General features: G+C 38.5%; 1 protein-coding gene across 1 annotated transcript in view; it reads right to left on the bottom strand.

Moving 5' to 3' along the window:
• The window catches only part of ARID2 (AT-rich interaction domain 2), a 162505-nt gene extending 144404 nt beyond the window's left edge, over nt 1-18101 (bottom strand). The window contains exons 1-3 of the mRNA XM_082742296.1: nt 17240-18101; nt 17031-17124; nt 15869-15966 (exon numbers count right to left, since the gene is read on the bottom strand). Of these exons, the coding sequence (XP_082598422.1) occupies nt 15869-15966; nt 17031-17124; nt 17240-17331 (284 nt within the window). The 5' untranslated portion in view covers nt 17332-18101. The remainder of the gene's footprint in view (nt 1-15868; nt 15967-17030; nt 17125-17239) is intronic.
• Between the last annotated feature and the right edge of the window lie 1562 nt (nt 18102-19663).

The following is a 19663-nucleotide window of genomic DNA, read 5'->3' as shown; positions in this document are numbered from 1 at the left end:
AAACAAAATCAGTATTACTTTGGATGAACTCTTACCTTACACAAGATTATATTCTACTGTAGTTTATACAAGGAAATGGGGAAATATTAGAGTCTATTTTACCTTTAAAAAAAAAGTGCTATATAAAACAGCACAAAATGCCACATTCATCACAATGTTAATTTATACTCTACAACTAGAATTGACTCTTGGCACCTGTTTCATAAAACCACACAAGAAGATGTTAAGCTTAGGGCCAGATCAATGGAATGCTATACTTCTAATACTGTATTTTAGAATTATTCAATTCTTTCAGAATTTCCAAATTAGATTCTATTTGCTGAGAGGCCCGCCATACCCATCTGGGTTCATAAGGATCTCCCCAATGGCAGAGGATCTGATTTGGTTCAACTATAATGTATCAAATATTGAATTAGGGGCTTTAAGAGGTATATAAAAGTAAAAAAAGTCCTTGGCCCCAAGACTGTGGCAGTAAAATAAGAGCATGAATTATAATTCGTAAAGTTAAACTCTAATCTTGATACCATTACTTATTAGCAATGGTAAAAGTAATTTTCATCTTCTAAAAGATAGGTTAATACCTAACATGTATAGTTGTAAAAATCCAATAAGATGAATATTTGCAGATTCAAACTATACCATAAAGTGTACTGCAGCAAATTCTGTTGAAAAAAATATACATTAAAGCATTAAAAAAAAAAAACAAAAGCCACAACAATCTCACACCTACCTCAACCATTTGCATACTTTGCTTATTCCCTTCAAGACCTTTCTTCATATACTTTTTAAAAATTTTTTAAATTTTTTTAAAAGATTTTATTTATTTGACAGACAGAGATCAGAAATAGGTGGAAAGGCAGGCAGAGAGAGAGGGAGAAGCAGGCTCCCCGCTGAGCAGAGAGCCCAATGTGGGGATCTATCACAGGACCCTGGGATCATGACCTGAGCCAAAGGCAGAGGCTTTAACCCACTGAGCCACCCAGGCACCCCATTTCTTCATATACTTTTTTTATAAAGTTGTAGTCATGTGCACTTGGAGGAAGACAACATAGTACATCTTTTCTGGAACCAAATCACCCAGGTTCAAAGACAAGCTCCTGAACTTACTGTGTGACCATGGGCAAGATTCTTAAACCTCTCTGTCCTATATGCTTTTCTATAACATTGGTGTAATAACAGAGCCTATGACAGGGAGGTATGAAGGAAAAATGAGTTACAGTAAACCATTTAGCACAGTGCCTCGCTCATGACAAATTCAGTAAAGAACTGAAAAGCAAAAATCAAATATAAACAGTATTCAGCTTTATAAAATACTTAAGATCATGTCATAAAGCCAAAAGTACACTTTTGTGTACTTCTAAAGTACCATAAGAAAGATTCTTTTAAAAGGACTCTAGGATACTTTACATTGACTCTGTTTTAAGTAAATCTCCTTGCCATCCTTTTGTCTAGATATTTAATAATGTATAACAGAATCCATCTATTGCTTCATACTTCCAGTAGAGGTCTCCATCTAAAAAATAATGGACCAGACTGAAAACTTTAAACTTTAAATTAGTATTCCTGGTTATTAAATTTAAAAAATTATCAAATATGTAATCTTAACTTTTTCCAAGCAAAACATTTAAAAATAAGGAATATTTCTAAGTAAAAAGTGATTTTTCCCAGTGAGTGCCTTATAGGTTTTGCTATAGGCTTTCCAATAATACTCATCTGTCTTATAAACATAATCCTTTGAACAGGAAGAGAAAAGAGATAAGACTGCTGATACAAATGATGCATCAAGTACATAATTATCACTGCTACTGGCCAACAATTTAAAACCTATGCCTTGTAGATGGTAGAAGTCAGTAGAATCACCTTAATGTAAATAAAAATAAAGGTCACATTTTATAGTAGCAAAGAAAGCTCTGACAATCTTCTACATTTATTCCTTTTAAGTCAGAATAGAGTAGCTAGAATAATAAAGGCAACACTGACTTCTACTTTCTCCTTCTATCATTCAGTAATAGTGATCTTAAGCAAGTTAATTATCCTTATGCAGGCTCAGCAGAAAATAATATCCTTATTTCTAGCTTACCAAAAAGCATGGGGTTAGACGACTTTCTTAAAAATCTCTTCTAGTCCTAAGAATAATGATGCTATAAACTGATAGGTTAGGTAGCCATCTCCAATTCTAACTACGTACTTCTTGTTCCTAGCTTTAGAAATCTATAAGCTATACTAATAGGCCTCTAAATGTTACATTTGCATATAGTATCTAATGTCTGTCTCAGTGTAGCCCCTTAAATGGATAAGACTTGGTAATATCTATAAGATTTGATTTGTTCAAGAACTGGCCAAGAGGGGCACCTGGGTGGCTCAGTGGGTTAAAGCCTCTGCCTTCGGCTCAGGTCATGATCCCAGGGTCCTGGGATCGAGCCCCACATCGGGCTCTCTGCTCAGCAGGGAGCCTGCTTCCCCCTTTCTCTCTGCCTGCCTCTCTGCGTACTTGTGATCTCTCTCTGTCAAATAAATAAATAAAATCTTTAAAAAAAAAAAAAAAAAAAAAAAGAACTGGCCAAGAAATTATCAAGCCATTTGCTTAAAGCTAATAAATAGTATTGTGTCTATGTGCGCATATGCATACTTGTGCACATCCACACATACATCCATTTAAGTTAACCCCCGTAGTTGGTAAAGAAGGGGATAAAGAAGGAAGCATGTTCTAAGTAGCTCTCAAAACTCACAAGACTTTAATATCCAAGTTATATCTAAATCTGAGGATCAGATATGCAATGTAAAAACATAGCATTTAAATTAGTGGTAATGGATTTGAATGGATTCACTGAAACAAGTATTTAAGATTTCTGATTATAACTAAAATATGAATTTGCTTTTCATCTCCATAGGGTGGATAACCTATAAAGAAGACAGACAAAAACAACTGCTTATCTTGAGAATATAAAAATTGAGCAATGATCAAATCATGGTTTATACTAGTTTTAATAATATAAAATCAAGCAATTAATTAAATTATTGTCTTGTTTTTATATAGCATGTGATGCAAGAGCCAGCAAAGAATGAAATAGTAAAGACTTTTTAATGGATAGATAAAACAGAAAATGGTAATCATCTTCTAAAGTTATCACTTAGTATTGCAGCTGATTTTTTTATTTATATGTTAAAATCTTAGAACACGAGAAATATCCACATTCAAATATAAGCTGCGAAATGAGACTTAAAAATTGTAATATTCAGTATTAGCTCCCTCTTGAATACAGATAATAAATACTTACAGATTAAAAAAAATAAAACTGAATTCTAGTAGATAAAACATATGAAGGATATCTCTAAATCTGACTTCTAAGTCTAATAGTATCATTCATTCAATAAACAGATACAGAAAAACTATCTTAGTAGTACATATAGAGTTAGGACTACATCAAGAACATATAGCAGGGGACACCAGGACGGCTCAGTTGGTTGAGCAACCGACTCTTGGGTTCAGCTCAGGTCTTCATCTCAGGGTCAGAAGATCAAGCCCAAAGGTGGCGGGTTCTGTGCACAAAGACTGCTTGAGATTTTCTCCCTTTCCCTCTTCCTCCCCCTTGGCCCCTCTCCCTGCTGAAGTGTGTGTGTCTCTCTCTAAAACAAATAAATAAAATCTTAAAAAAAAAAAAAAAAGAACACATAGCAGGCAGTATCTTTAGTCAATGAAGAAATGCCAGAAACATCAAATTAAAGTCATCATCAAGGCAAAGACACCTTCATCTTTCCAACTATTTAAGAGTGGCCAATACAATTAGACCATAGAAAATAATTAAAGGCATAAAATTTAGCAAAGAAGTAGAACCACCTCTATTTGCATATGACATCCTAGTATATCCAAAAATTCCTAAAAATCTATGATAAAATTAATACAAACAGTAAAACAACTGGGGCACCTGGGTGGCTCAGTCAGTTAAGCAACAGACTCTTGATTTCATCTCAGGGTAGTGAGAGCAAGCCCTGACTGGGCATGATGGAGCCTGGTTAGAATTCTTTCTCTCCTTCTCCTTCTTCTATCCCTATGCAGCCCCCTCCCTAAAAACAAACCAAAAACTGCCTCCAAAAACAGTAAAACAATTGAGTAAGGCAGATTCTAATACAAAAAATAATTTTCATGTAAATAAATTATAACCAATTAAAATACTAAAATGGAAGAAAAACCACATTTGTAGTAGGAACAGAAATGATAATATAATCTAAGAATAAACTTTAAAAATGTCCAAAACCTGTAAAAGGAAAATTTTAGACTCATGCTTAACACAAAAAGATTTGAATAGGAAGACTTCCATTGTTCTTGCATAGTTCAACTCAATACCATCATCTCAGTTCTTCTGCAATAATTTATAAACTTAATGCAATATTTATTAAAAAAAAAAAACACAAAAAACAAACAAAAAACAAAAACTAAAGAGCCTTTTTTCCCGGAAATAGAACAAATTGACACTAAAGTTCATATGGAAAAACAGACATACAATGGCCATGAAAACTTCCTTTAAAAACCCACAAAACTCTGAGATGGGAATGGCACTACCAAATATTAGAACATGCTATCTATGGAGCACCTGGATGGCTCACTAGGTGAAGTGACCAACTCTTGGCTTCAGCTCAGGTCATGATCTCAGGATTATGAGATTGAGCCCCCAAATGTACTAATGTGGAGTCTGCTTGTCCCTCTCTCCCACCCCCGTCCTCCCTCCTGTTCACACATGCACATACATGTCCGTTCCCTCTCTTTCTCAAATAGATAAAATCTTGGCATGCTCTGGATGCCACAATAATTAAAATACAGTGAGATACTATTTTTTAACCGTTACCTTGTTAAGACTTAAAAAGCCTAATAGCACATGGCAAGGCTGCAGGAAATAGGCACTTTCCATATACTGGGGTGGGAATTCTAAATAGTTCTATCCTACAAAGGGAATTTGGCAATATTTAACAAAACTATATATGCATTTATTCTTTGATTACTACATCAACGCCCACTTTAGTAATTACTCTGAAGATACATCTCCAAAACTTTAAAAATAGGTTTGCTTAAGGTTACTAGATTTGCAGTAGATTACTTATATAGCATTATTTGCTATTCTGAATGTTGGAACCAACCTAAGTGCCATTATGTGGGGGATAAAGTAGGATATAGCCACACAATGGAATATTATACAGCTGTAAAACAAACAAACAAAAAGAATGGGGCTTTGTGTATTTATTAGAGTGATAGTCAAGATACATTAAGTGAAAAAAGGCAAAATGCATGCTTCATTTTAACAGAAACTAAGAACGCATACATACATACGAATGCATACACATATGCAGTGTGTGTATACACACACACACACACACACACACACACAATTTTTGCAAAAAGAAACACAGGAAGGAAAACCAGACACCAAGGAAACTGATTACCAACAAAGTATGGGTGGGAAGGGGGCAGAAGAGAAATGGAAGGGAAGAGGATAACTTCCACAAATCTTAAATTATAATTTTAGAATTTTATTGTTTTACATACTCATAAATAAATTAAGTCACAAATTAAAGTGGGGAAAATCACAAAACCGAATACAAATGGAAAAAATACGAATTTACTGTATTTTAAGTAAATAACAGTAACAGGAGAAAAAAAGAATCCAACCATTGCAAATTTTTTAACAAAATACCAATATAACTTCAGTCTGAACACAAAAAGAACTACAAAGAATTTGTAACTCTACTTAGCAGGTTTGTTGTCTATAGTGGTACAGGTGTAACAATTCTTAAACTATATACTCCATGTATTATAGACCTGACAAGTTGAATAAATACACTGCTGTTGGGATCTACGGTTCTCAATGCAGGAGAAGGAAGATACATGCTTAATATGAAAGAAGGCAAAAAGACACTTGTGTGGATTTATAGCTGGAGATTTCAGTATATACAGCACTGTGATTTTTAACATATGTGTATTTGTATCTAAAATAACTAAACTTCGTAACCCTTACTCTGAGAGAGCCTGGAAGACACACAACCCAACAACAATTAGTATACCTACCAAGGGATCCTGGTTTCTGGATACCATTCTATGCTAAAAAACAAACAAACAACCCCACCCAGGACATTCCTTGGAGAAATAGCTAATGCTAGACATGGGTACGCAAAATACAAGTTAAGCCTGGAAAATCTTATTTTGTCAGAAAGTAGAGAAGAGCTTAAAAATGGGAACATGTTAAAAATACAGCAGCCAGCTTCAAAGGGCTCCTCCTGGCCAAATTTAAGCAACAAAATGCATAACAGATATTAATCCACTGTATAAAATAAAAATATAATAAATAATGAGAATGAAAATACTTTCCTTATCACAGACTGCTAACTAAGAAATGCAGAAGGAATGATAAAGTTAGAAAATAAGCACTGTAAATCCATTATAATTAACTGATTCAGGGAAGAATCATCAATGGATGTTAAAATTATTAGGTAAAAGTTTAATGGTTAGCAAGGTATTTATAAGCTCTCAAAGTATCCCCACATGTTAGTTATTAATGACAAAAGAGAAAATGGAAACTTTACAGTAGAGACACCAGGAGGACATCACCTTAAACCAAAGTTAACATCACCAATAGTACAAAGTGACATTTGGCCCCCTGCCAAAAATGCTTAATCTGAATCTAATCCTGCAAAACCATCAGACAAACCCAAATTTTATAATACAGTTGGCCTGTACTGCTCAAAAATGGTAATATCATGAAAGGCTGAAGAACCAGAAATATAAGTAAACGTAATACAAGATTATGGACTTGTGGCGGTGGGTACGATATGCCATAAAAAACATCTTTGGGACAAGTGGCAAAATTTGAATAAAGTCTATACATAATACAGATAAAATGATTGTATCTATGTTAAGTTTTCTGAATTTAGTAACTGTACTGTTGATACATTAAGAGAATGTTTTATTCTTAATATTCACCCATATTTAAAAGGGCATATCTATAATGATATCAAATGATTACACATAGTAATAATAACGTGAGTATATATACATATCATCACGTATAAAGAGAAAAACATAAAGCAAATATGGCAAAATGATAACAATTAGTCAATAGCCAATGAAGTATAAATAAGATTTCACATTATAGTTAAAAAATTGAACTATTTTTAGAAAAGAAAACACAGCAAGGAAGGGTAATGATTAGGTTTACCATTTCTCAAACAGATTTTTTACTACTAGAGTCAATTAGTGAATTGCAATGTGGGGCTATCACAAATTCAGATGTTTGACTTTTTAATGGTGTAAACTAAAAAGATTATAACAAACCACATAAGAATATATCACCTCTTACTTGGAGTGCACTTAGAGATACAGCCTGCTAAGGTAGGGACTTCTTTTTATGAAGTATGAAGTGGTCTTATTTGAGTTCAGCTACAGTGAAAATTCACCTCATCTATTGAGCCATTATGAAAAGTATAATCAACCCGGACATTATTACTGATGACTTTAAATTCAGCCCCATCTCTAAAGTATTACAAGTAGGTATTTCCTACATAGAACCCTAACTTATAGTGACTTCTTTGTCCTATTTTAACAGATGAATGTTCCTATTCACCGCATGTATGTTTCTACTAACATTTTACTTATTCAAAATTAACCAATGGGCTAGCAGAGGAACAAAAAAAATTTCATTTGAAAACACTTCACCATGAATGATATAATTACGTGATAAAAATGATCTTTGTGCACAGAGCAACTGACCACTGAATGCTATAAAGTAAGAATTAACCAATGACACAAGAAAAAACTCAGAAAGGCTAGAACCAGATTTCACAATATTTCACAATAAGATGTATATGCAAACAACAGACTCTTATAGAACTTTACTTAAATCCTGCTTCATAAAAAGCAACATTTTATTTTGGCCCCACTAAATGGTAAGGAAAAAAATCATTTACTGATAGAAAAAGAAGGTAAACATACCAAGAACAAGGAATATACCTGAAGATATTTTACAGCTGTGGATAATGATGGGTGATAAATAACACAGTGCTTTGTTAAAGCAAAACTATGACTAGGGAAGGAAACAGAAAGGTAAAGGGGGAAAAGTGTGGTCTGAAAATATATTAAAAGAAAAATACTTTCCTAACTGGCCATAATGACTGATACTTGGGATTGAGAGTTGGATATAACCTACAGACTTTTTCTTTTTTTTTTTTTTTTAAGAAGTAACCCATATGCTCCAAAAGAAAAGAGTTTGAGTGGTATAAAGAAATTTTATTCTGAGTGTTATTTTTTCTAATAACAGCAATTACTTCTGAAATTGGAAATGATTAACATAAAATCTCACATATAAAAATGGCTTGAAAAATGAAGACAGTGCATTTAAAAAAATTATTTTAATGTTGTTATTTGTCTAGGAATTTATAAAATATAAGTTACCTTCCCTCAGCAGTAGTACCAGGACAGACCAACAAAATCCTCACAGAGTAGCAAAACATTCAATATATTCAATAAAACAAATGGCATCTTACTTGGGACAAATAACATAAAGTCCTATATAGAAAAAAAAACCCACCTAGATATTAAGGAAAACTTAATTTTTAATTGTTTTTAAAAATTCAAATTACACAAATACAGTTAGGATAAGTTTGAATTAGTAATTCATGTTCCCTTTCATTCCCCTCAACTTTAGTGGAGCCCTTGCTAGCTTCTCTGGAGCCCAGAGACAAAAGTGTAGGGTGTGTCCAGGCTCTGCTTAGCGATGACAGGTGCAGTTTGAGCAGGTGCCCCAGACCAGATGTCACATAGAGGTTTTGTCCTGGATGTAGCCCTGGCCAATTTGCTGATGCCAAGTTAAACTAGTTATCTCAGCTACTAAATTAGTTTCATTACAATAATTAGATCACCTGTTCTCAAACTTTAGCACACACTAAGAATCACCTATGGCACACTTTTTTTTTTTTTTTAAAGATTTTATTTATTTATTTGACAGACAGAGATCACAAGTAGGCAGAGAGGCAGGCAGAGGGAGAGGGGGAAACAGGCTCCCCACTGAGCAGAGAGCCCGATGTGGGGCTTGATCCCAGGACCCTGGGATCATGACCTGAGCTGAAAGCAGAGGCTTTAACCCACTGAGCCACCCAGGTGCCCCCTATGGCACACTTTTTAAAAATACAAACTATTATTATTTAAAACCACTCATCAATTTTCACACCACTAAAATGGGACAGCATAAACACGATTATGTCTCATGATTCAATGAAAAGCACAGCACAACAAACACAAGTATGCCTAAAATACCAAACTTGAATTTTATCCAGCTTTAAATCTAACTATCCGTTTTCAGGGAATAAATACAGGGGATAGAGGAACAAGTTAACTGACACTAGAAGGAAGCAACCAACCAAATCCAGAATTTGGTACAGTCTGAAGAACAAATGACCCCATTACTTCAAAAATCAATGGTATGATAGTAAAAGAAAAAGGGAATTGTCAAGAGACTAATGAGGTAATGAATAAACAGTACTAACTATGTTACTTAAATTTATTTCAAATTCACAAGCCAATAATTTTGCTTGTAGAAATAAAAACTGTGCTTTTAACCTCAAGCCATAAAATATCTGAAGATAATCTTTTTAACTCCAGGAAGTTTGGTCCTTAAACCAATATTTACTTCTAAACAGCTTTTCCTAATGTCAAAATTCATGATATGACTTCTCAGTTTTTAAAGTTCTAGAACTGAAGTAAATACAAATTTTTAACAGGACTCTCACAATATTTCAACAAAAGTATTACTATTTCATAAAAGAATGTGATCAATAATTCTGCTATAATTCTTTACAGAGCTTTGTATAGACAAATTTTAAAAACAAACTTAAATATAAATATCCTGTTTAAAAAAAAAAAGGCTCTAGTTAGAATGATGGACAATAGGGGAAATATCGGGCTGTTACTTGCTTCTTGGGAGCTGCTGATTCAAACAAGAATTTTGAGTTAAAAGAAGACTAAGTGGTCAAATAAAATCATAAATTCCTTTGTCATAAAGAATATCAAGTTAACCTATGAACCATTGCCAAAGACTTAAAAAAATCTTTATCATGGTCATTTGCTTTTTGTTTTTTGGATTTTTTTTTGTCTTCTGTCCTTCATCACCTTATAGTTTAAATAGAAGAAAAAATATTGGTATGTATCTACAAGGACAGCTTTCTCCATTCTAGACCAACCAAGGCTACTGCTTATCTTACAGGGCAACTTTTCTTCTATTTGGACTCAAGTATTTCTTCACCTTTCTTTTATTGTCAATGAACATGAGATAAGTTTAACATCCCCCTATTTCACACAAATATTTAACAAGTATTACCAATGTAATTTTGCATAGCCATTGTTAAAGACATGTCAATAATAACTCCTAAAAATTTACATTCATATTTATATACCTCTATATAAATACACATAATTACCTCATTTCTCATTTCCTCATTATTTTCCATATTTAAAATTTCTCCTCCTTAATCCCTATTTCTTCTAGATCAGAATTTCCCAAATTGTGCTCTAAAGAACAAGTGTTCCTCAAACATGCGGTTTCATACCACACTCCTGCTATGTGTGGTAGTGTTTGGGAAACACCATTTACTATGGTACAGGGAAGGAGATAATAAATTCTTTCTCCAGGCTGTCCAGAGATCCACATGCACATCAACAAAATAAAGTCTCTAAGAAGTCCTGCAATAAAGTAACCCAAGTTTTGCTTTACTGCTCAAATTCATTTGGTGTTTTTTTCAAGGACATTTCAAGAGAACAGTATTTTATAAAGCACAAATTGGAAATTTCTACTCTAATCGATCCCAAATATCAGAGTATGGTGATGATGTTGGTGGCAGATCAAAGAAGCACAGACAGAGAAAATCCCCCTCACTCTGCCCCATATATCTTCTAATTCCCAATTTGGACAAAATGCATTTTTGCCAGTAAATCTGTTTTTTTTTTTTTTAAGATTTTATTCATTCATTTATTTACAGACAGAGATCACAAGTAGGCAGAGAGGCAGGCAGAGAGAGAGGAGGAAGCAGGCTCCCCACTGAGCAGAGAGCCCGATGTGGGGCTTGATCCCAGGACCCTGAGATCATGACCCGAGCTGAAGACAGAGGCTTAACCCACTGAGCCACCCAGGCGCCCCAGCCAGTAAATTTTCGTAATGCCTATACCACTCTGGAATATGCCAAGTAGACTTCTTTACCAAATATTAATAAAAGCTCTAAACACTTCACCTAAAAATATGTATTGAATACTTGGTCATAGACCAATGCACTTAAGTTGCAATGAATTAAAATGTTTGTTCCTCATTCCTTTTCCAACTTCCAGTATGTTTGGCAATAAAAAAGAGTCACAGCAGTGATATGCTTTTCTACTAAAGTTACAGAGGATTCTACACACAACCAACTATGGAAATACTGACTCCACAACAGTGTACGGGCAGGATTTTTAAAAGAGTGCTCCTATTTAGAAATAGACGTTTTTAGTTGACTGCTAAGGCAGAAAATATAAATGTAAAAAAGCACAAACATTTTTGGGAGTTATGGTTAAGTTCCTAGTTGGTATCCTCAGTAAAACACATATCTTCAGTGAACGAACTATCTTGGAGTGAGTTAGGCTTATTTCTACTTGGGGGCAAATTTAAGCTGTTTAAACATTATTTCTAAGATACAACATTAACCTAGCTGAGCCCTGATCAGTCTTTCAACTTTCTCTACTTTCTTTTCAACATGTCTGCATGCCCTTTAAAATGTAACAGAATATCAGAAGATATCAAAATCAGGTTTGTTCAGAATGAAAGGATACAGTTTATAATATTAAATTTAAAATGCATATATGAATAATTTATTTAAATACAGCTGTCCTTTCAATCTCCGTATTACTGTTATTTTTCTTCCTTGAATAAAGCAAGCAATGTCTGCTTAACAATTCTGTTTAGCAAGTCACAGAGTCAGTGTATTACTTTTCTATTACAATTATGAAGCATTCGTTCACTTAACATCAACTGATTCATAAAAATGCTTTCTCTTAAAAGAGGTAGTCTACATGGTATACACTAACTAGAGAACATGAATGTATTCATTCTATTTAAGTGATAAATGTAAACTCTTTAGATTGGTAAAATTTAAGGGAGGACTTTATTCAGCAAGAGGGGAAAAAATAGAACAAATTCACAATGCAACTGAAAATTCACTCTGTTGAATACAATGCCACAATCAAGTTGCTATTCTAAAGGTAGGTACATGTAAAAACAATTTCAATATTATAAGGAAATCAGTAATACATAGTTTTGTACAATAAATTTTTTAGGGGCTCCTGGGTCACTCAGTGGTTCAGCATCTGCCTTCCGCTCGGGTCATGATCCCAGGGTCCTGGGATCAAGCCCCACATCGGGCTCCTTGCTCAATGGGAAGCCTGCTTCTCCTTCTCCCACTCCCCCTGCTTGTGTTCCCTCTCTCCCTGTGTCTCTGTCAAATAAATAAATGAAATCTTAAAATAAATAAATATATAAAAATAAATATTTTAATGTCAAAGATATTTCATCTCCTTTCCAAAAAATCAAGTTTCATAACAGAAACATTAAGTTAACCTTGACTACTGCTGGTATAAGCTACAACAAAATTCTTCAGCTTAGTGTTTGAAATATTTACCTAAATCTCCATACCAAGCCTTCAAATTTTTAATGGAAATAAGAGTAGTAAATTGTGCCCCAATCTTTGCACCAAAACAGAACAAAAAATAAAATAAAATTCACTGAGTAAATATAGAACACTGTGTATAGCTACGCATTCATATCGGGCATTTAACCATATGTAACTTCCAACCACATTTTAATTTCTTAAATCATTTGTGACTAAATTCATAATAGACTGATTAAATATTGCAGAACATGTGTCAGGAATATAACTTTTTTGTCCAGTTATCAAATGCCCCTAAAGCACGTGGATATACTTTGCACTTTAATTTCTCCAACTACAAGAATGTAGAAAATATTACCTTATCTTTTTATAGTGATAGGGATATTCTAGTAATTACCATCTGTGGAAGAAATGGAGATGGACAGGCCAAGAAAGGAACTAAGTGAAAACAAAATATATGGATGTGATGGAGGATTAATATCCAATTTTTAAATAGAGTACTCTCACACATTACTAGTAGGCATGAACATTTAAAATATTAAATGCCGGTGTTTAGACAAATCATCAATCACATTTTCAATTTTTAACTTTGAGAAATTTTTATACGCAATCTACAACTGAACAAAGGTATGTTTGATACAATCAAGCAAACTTTCTGACAGACCACTGAACTCAAGTCTCTACACTCAAGAGTATGTTTGTATCAAAACGAACACAGAAATGTTAGAATATATACATGGCCAGCACACTAGTTTGCTCCTCTTTATTTAAATGTCTGTAATACCATGAAGATGTACCATATCTTCATCCTGGCTATACTAGGCTAACAGCCATCCATCCAATGTAATCATGAAATTACAGAGGTATGTCAGCAAATATTAAGCTTATAGAGTAAATGAAAACTGATATGTGTAACAGCAGTCTTATAATAGTCAAAGGAAAAGCAATTCTTATTTTAAAAAATTATTCTACCTGTGATTTATAAAACACACTGCATTGTCTGCTCATCAGAAACCATGATATTCAATTTGATATATCAAAGAGGGAACTCACAAAGTCACTTGATTACTATTTCTTACTATAAAGAGGCCCTCCTATGATTAAGTAACAGAATTACTGTGAAAGCTTGGCATCCTGTCTGCCAGTTAAGATTTTTCAGAGGAAGGTGTAAAACCCAGCATAATACATGTCCTCTAATTGTGCAATATTACACCACCATCAAGAAAAAAAATCTTTCAAGGTTGGTAGTCCCCAATTTTTGACCAGCATATTTCTCCTGTATTTCTTTACAAGCCATGCAAATCTTCACATGGCTTTATTTTCCAAAACAAATGCTTCAACTTTTTTCCTAGTAGCCTAGCTACAACCCTACAAAAACAAACCTGGAGTGTGACATATGGAGGAAAAACAAGTTTAGCTAAGGACATAGTTCAAAAAGCACTTCTAATAGGAGCATAAAGCTCAAACTGATCCAAGAACAATGTAAAGAGTTGCAAACAACCTGAAGCTCTACATTTAAAAATAGTACTTATAAGTACAATCAGTGAATGATATGATCTCCGGATAGAAATTATAACTGGAAAAACAGTATTTATGTAACTTGCAAAAAAAACTGAATTCTAGACATTTAATTGAATATGCTAAAATCCTGTTTGTATATTCTTCACAGTAACACACGTCTCATGAACCACTCATATCATTCAGTACCTTCTGGATATTAAATATCAATCAATCAATCCAATAAATATCAGACATAACTTTAAAATATGTTTTAAACAGTTTAAGATCCCCAAACAGTTCAAACTGATTACCAAAAAACCAAGACCTGTATTAATAATATTCCTCTCAATGTTATAAATGGGAATGAGCAAATGAATTAGCACCATAAATATAAAATTCTCTACTTCTCACCACACTACTAACTCAACAGTTTGGGAGGTTAATTTCACTTTGTTTATTGTTTTAGACCTTTATTTAAAAATGTACTCTGACACACACTGCCATCACGCACACACTAGAACAGATAACAACTAGCCATATTTAATATTTTCTAGACTTCTGTGTAATTCAGTAACTGCCCACAAAGTTCTGTGAACTCCTCAGCTTCAAGCCTGAAGTCAATCTAAGATAGCCAATAGAAAGTACACCTGGGCAATTACTGCATTTCCTACTTCAGAAAGCTGAACTTAACACAGAATATCTACATTTGGATATTGCATTTGGAGCAATGATAAATGCCAAACTCAAACTATGCAGAAGCCATGTTAACTAAAAAAAGGCTATCCCTTTTTTATATCCCTTTAAATTATATCATTATTAAAAAGCAATAAATATGAAGAGCATTATTTTAGTTTTAAATAACCACCACCAACTAAAGACCCTCTATGAGAAACTAAGCATTAAAAATAAAAGATGACCTCATAATACATTACAATATGAAAATATTATCAGAAAAAATATATAAAGCTTAATCAGAAAATATATTACCTAAGCTGCAGAACTGAGTAAGAAATTTATTTTGTTGTATAGGAGGGAGAGAATGAAAGGAAATCAATTCATAATGTTCCCTTTCACAATATCCTTAATCTTCCTACATATATAATAATCCTTTTGAACATTTTTACGTCACTCAAAGATTCCAAAGAACTTATTTGAAAAGCAATCCTGGTCTACCTAAGGCACCAACATGTTATGCTGTGTGGAAACATTCTACTGAGAAACCACTCCGTTACATGATTCCACAGAGGAGGTTTCATTTTCTTATAATCTTAAAGTAAGAATTTAAAAAGGCAAAGGAGTTTCCAAAGCTAAGTAAAAAATTTCCCAAGGGATACAAAGTTTCACTAACTATCTTAACTCTTTTACTAAGCATCACCTCTCTGCCCCTCCATGGATATCAAGCAATCAATAACAATGTCACAAAAGAATGTTTACCATGATGGGGGGTGGGGTGTCACCTGTAATGATCCTGTATGAAAAATGTAAACAATCCTAAAAAAGGTGAGGAAAACTTTCACCTTCCTACAACCCCACTTTATGGATATTTGATGTTTCTCAGACTGAAAAAAATGAACAGAAGTTTAGAAACTGCTTGGTGAGCAAGGTTTGTTTGGGGGGGGGGTGTTCTTTTTTTCCCTAAAACAAACGACCCCTTAAGTCCCTCAATTCCAAATACTGTGGAAGAGTCACTACTACTCACCGCAAGTAATACTGTTTTAAAGCAAAGGCAGCGTTAGAACAACTTCTGGGAAAGTTGAACTCTTCAACAATTTCTCCCCACTGATTCTTCTCAGAAACCTGTTAAAAACACAGCCACACTTGTCTGAGAGTGCACCATCCAAGAAAACTCTAACCTAACTATGAAATAAATACCCATTCTACAGAGATCTGTAGCTACCTCAGGCATCAGTGGGTGTTTCACATCGATCCGTAAGAGTAACTAAGCAAGGGCTGCTTGAATCACTGTGTTTTCACCCGAGAGCCCAGTATTTAATAGCACTTGTTTTGTTTGGGGGGCGGGAGGGGGGTGGTGGGTTTGTTTTGTTTTTGAAGCCCGGACAATAACCAATCGCAAGTCCCTCTGTCGCCCCCTTTTAAATCTCAACGCGGTCCGTTTACACTAAAAAAAAAAAAAGTTCAAAAGGATCAATACTGTTCCGGACAGCGACGTCCGCAGGTTCTGGGGGGGCCGGGGCCGGGGCCGATTCCGATCCCTCTCCCAGATCTATCCATCTCCATAGGCCCTTCTTTGAGGCCTACAGCTTCTGCCTAGCCTTGAAGCCTAAGATGGCTATTTGGAGACAGGTCCTGGTTTCTTTTGTTAGCTGTATAAACCGAGGGCGACGGGGCCGAGGCTGTGCCCCCGGCTGCCGGGATCATTTCGCAGCCGATTATCGATGTTAAACCTGCCCGCGCTAATTTTGAGTTGCACGAAAACTGCTCTCAGAGTCTGTGTGTCTCTGTGTCTCCGCCTGTGCTAGAGCGGCAGCGGCGGCAGAGCTGACTCGCGAGCGAGCGAGCGGGCGGGCGGGCGCGGGCGCGGGGTTCGGGCGGGCGCCCCGCACGCCCGCACTCCCCGCCGCGGCGCTCAGACCCCGCCGGGCCGGCCGGGCACCGGGCAGGGCGCGAGCCGGCGCCGGGCCGCCCGCCCGCCCGAGCCCCGCGCCCGCCGCGCGCACGCGAGCCACCAGGCCAAAAACAGCCCCGCCGCCGTCCGCCTCCGTGCCACCGGCTGGGAGCGAAAAGAACGCCTTTTGCCCCCGCGGGCCACCCCCCCGGCCCCGAGCGCCCACTCCGGGGTCAAAGGAGACTTTTTGGAAGAGGCCAGCGAGAGGGAAATACAAATTAAAACTTCCACTCACCTTCGCGAATCCGCCTAAAGTAGTGACTCTGGTGTAGAGACCGTGAAGATCCAGCTCCTTCCCACCCACCGCAGGGATTTTTTTAAAAGGCGACCTGCGGGAGAGAGAAAGCCCCGCACTTGTCAGCCGGGACCCCGCGCCCGGCCCGGGCGGGAGAGCCCCGTTCGCCCCGGCTCGCCCCGGCGCTGCCCCCCCGGTTCTGCTCTCACCCTCTGCTGTGGTGGAACTGCCGCAGCTCGTCCAGGAAAGCGAGTCCCTTTCTCCGCTCGTCCGGAGGCGCCTTCCCCGTCGAGTTTGCCATTATTTTTTCAAAGGAGGTTTTTAAAAAACCCAGATCGGTGTTTTAAAAGCGCCCCCCGCTCCCTGCGCTTCCTACCAGAGCCCGGAGCCCATTCCTCGGCCGGCGGCGGCGGGGCTCAGTCATGGGCCGGCGGTGGCGGCGGCGGCGGCGGCGGCGGCGGCGGCGGCGCAGGGAGGGAGGGAGGGAGGGGGAGGAGGAGGAGGAGGAGGGGAAGGAGGGAGCAGGAGGCCAGGGGGAGAGGAGGGAAGGAGGGAGGGGAATTTCTAAAAAAGTTTAAAGAAATCGGAGCGAAACTAGAGGGGCAGGCGACTGCCGGATCCGCGCGAAGCCGCGGGGCGAGCGCGGCCCCCACCCCTTCCTTCCCTCCCCGCGGCCCGGCTCTCGCCCGCCTCTCAGCGCCGCCGGCCCAGGCGGCTCGGCCTGGGGACGCGATTCAACATGGTGCTGCTGCCGGGGGCGCGCGAGCGGGCGAGGGGAAAGGCGAGCCGACGGTGAGGGGCTGGGGCGGCCGGAGGCCCGGGAGTTTCGGCGGCCGCGGCGGCGGGGCTGGGGCAGGCGGGGCTGGGGGTGGGGAGGGGGAGGTCTGTGTGGTGGTTTGTGGAAAGAGGGGTGACAGCGTGTATTCCGGCCGCAGCTCCGCGGGGCCCTCGCATACATTCACGCGCGGCCTCGGCCGCGGCGGCTGGGGCGTCCCCGGGCAGAAAGCACCGGCGGCAGCCGAGCCGCTGCGCGCCGCCCGCCCGCTTCCTTCCCCGCCAGCCTCCCTCTCTGCCGCCGCCAGCGCCGCCGCCACGGCTGGGCACCAGCGCCGCACAGCGACCCCCGAGGGCCGGCCGCGGCACTGCGCCTGGCTCCACACCGCCCCGGCAGCTCCTCGCGGGGAACAATAGACTCGGCTCGCCGGGCTTAGGGTTCATCTGCAATGTGCCGCACATTTCACACGCACACAAAGCCGGCGGAAAGGGGGGCGGCGCGGGGAAACGGCCACTACCGGTTGTTCCAGGGTTAGGGGTGGAGGCGATGTTCGCGTCCCCGGCCCGGCTGTTGGAAGGGCCGACTAGGACTCCCTGCCAGCCCGACAGAACCAGTCTGGCGCTCGGTAGGGAAGGCAAGCTCCGAGGGGCAGCTCCTCACGCTACGCATCATTCACAGATCGGAATAAAGTCAATTTCTTACCCTTTTTTTTTTTTTTTAAGGTCTAAAGGAATCGGCTTTTCTGAGCCTTGTGCTAGTATTTTGGGGCCTGATTAGCACATTTTCCATGAATTATCCACAGACTAACTTTAGCAAACTGTAAATTAAATACAATGTGAACTGTCCTAGTTCTGTGGAAATACAGTAATGCTCAGTTCATCCTGCTTTTGATTGCTTTCACATATCAGACTAGATATATTATGCTGAGTTATGCAAACAGTAATTAAACTGGTGGGGAACCAATCTTTTGAACTTTTGACAATAATTAACGCTTTTATTTTTATATTAAGACATCTGAAAGATAGATGCGCTTAAGCAAATCCTGAGTAAGACCTTGTCTTCCTTGCTTTCAGACGTCTCAAATACCATCCCCGGTTAAAATATGTTGAAGGTTAATTTTAAATAAAAGTCTGCTCAAAGACAGACTAATCATCTCAACAAATACTCCCACCTAAGTTTGCATTTACAAAGGGCGTTGGAGTCGGCCCTTTACTACGAATGTTAATTAAGCGTCACAGTATATGAGGCGTATCATTAGTCCCATTTTAGTGATGGCTACTATGTGCAAAGTCACCGAGTAACCCAAGGTCACAGGCTTATAAAGGTCTGAATGATTATCATTTCAGGTAGTGGTCCCAATGGGAATATTTATTTGGTGGTGAAAAAAAATTATGTAATATAGCCCAGCATGCTTCCGGTGCTCACTCTAGGAAACGGATTTATTTCCCAAGAAAAGTTTGTCTCTTAAATGGGGTTGGAATGAGGCTGTGGCTAGGAAGTTCCTGACACCCAAGGGCCAGTGAGTGTCTCGGAAGTCAGTGAAAGGCGGAGACCCGGCTGGGGGAGTGGAGAAGCCGGGTCTGGTCCCGCGGCAAGGGGGGGGCGGGGAAAGAGGGAGACCAGGTCATCCGTCCCTTCCCCCACCGGTCCTCTTAGGGGTGGTGGAGATGTGGGCCTCAGAGTTGCGTGGCCGGGGCTGTGCGGATTCCCTAAACGCCGCACTTGCTCACAGCCCCTTACGTAACTGTCAGCGCCGGGGATTCCCTAGAGGGGGTCATTCTATTCAACCATTACACACACCCCGGGCTGCTGCCGCCGCGCCGCCGCCGCCTCACAAAATGGCGGCGCCCATAGAGGA

The sequence above is a fragment of the Mustela nivalis genome (genome assembly GCF_964662115.1).
Source record: "Mustela nivalis genome assembly, chromosome: 7".
Lineage (NCBI taxonomy): Eukaryota > Metazoa > Chordata > Mammalia > Carnivora > Mustelidae > Mustela > Mustela nivalis.
The sequence above is the reverse complement of the archived record's forward strand: the minus strand, read 5'-3'. Positions and strand labels throughout refer to the sequence as shown.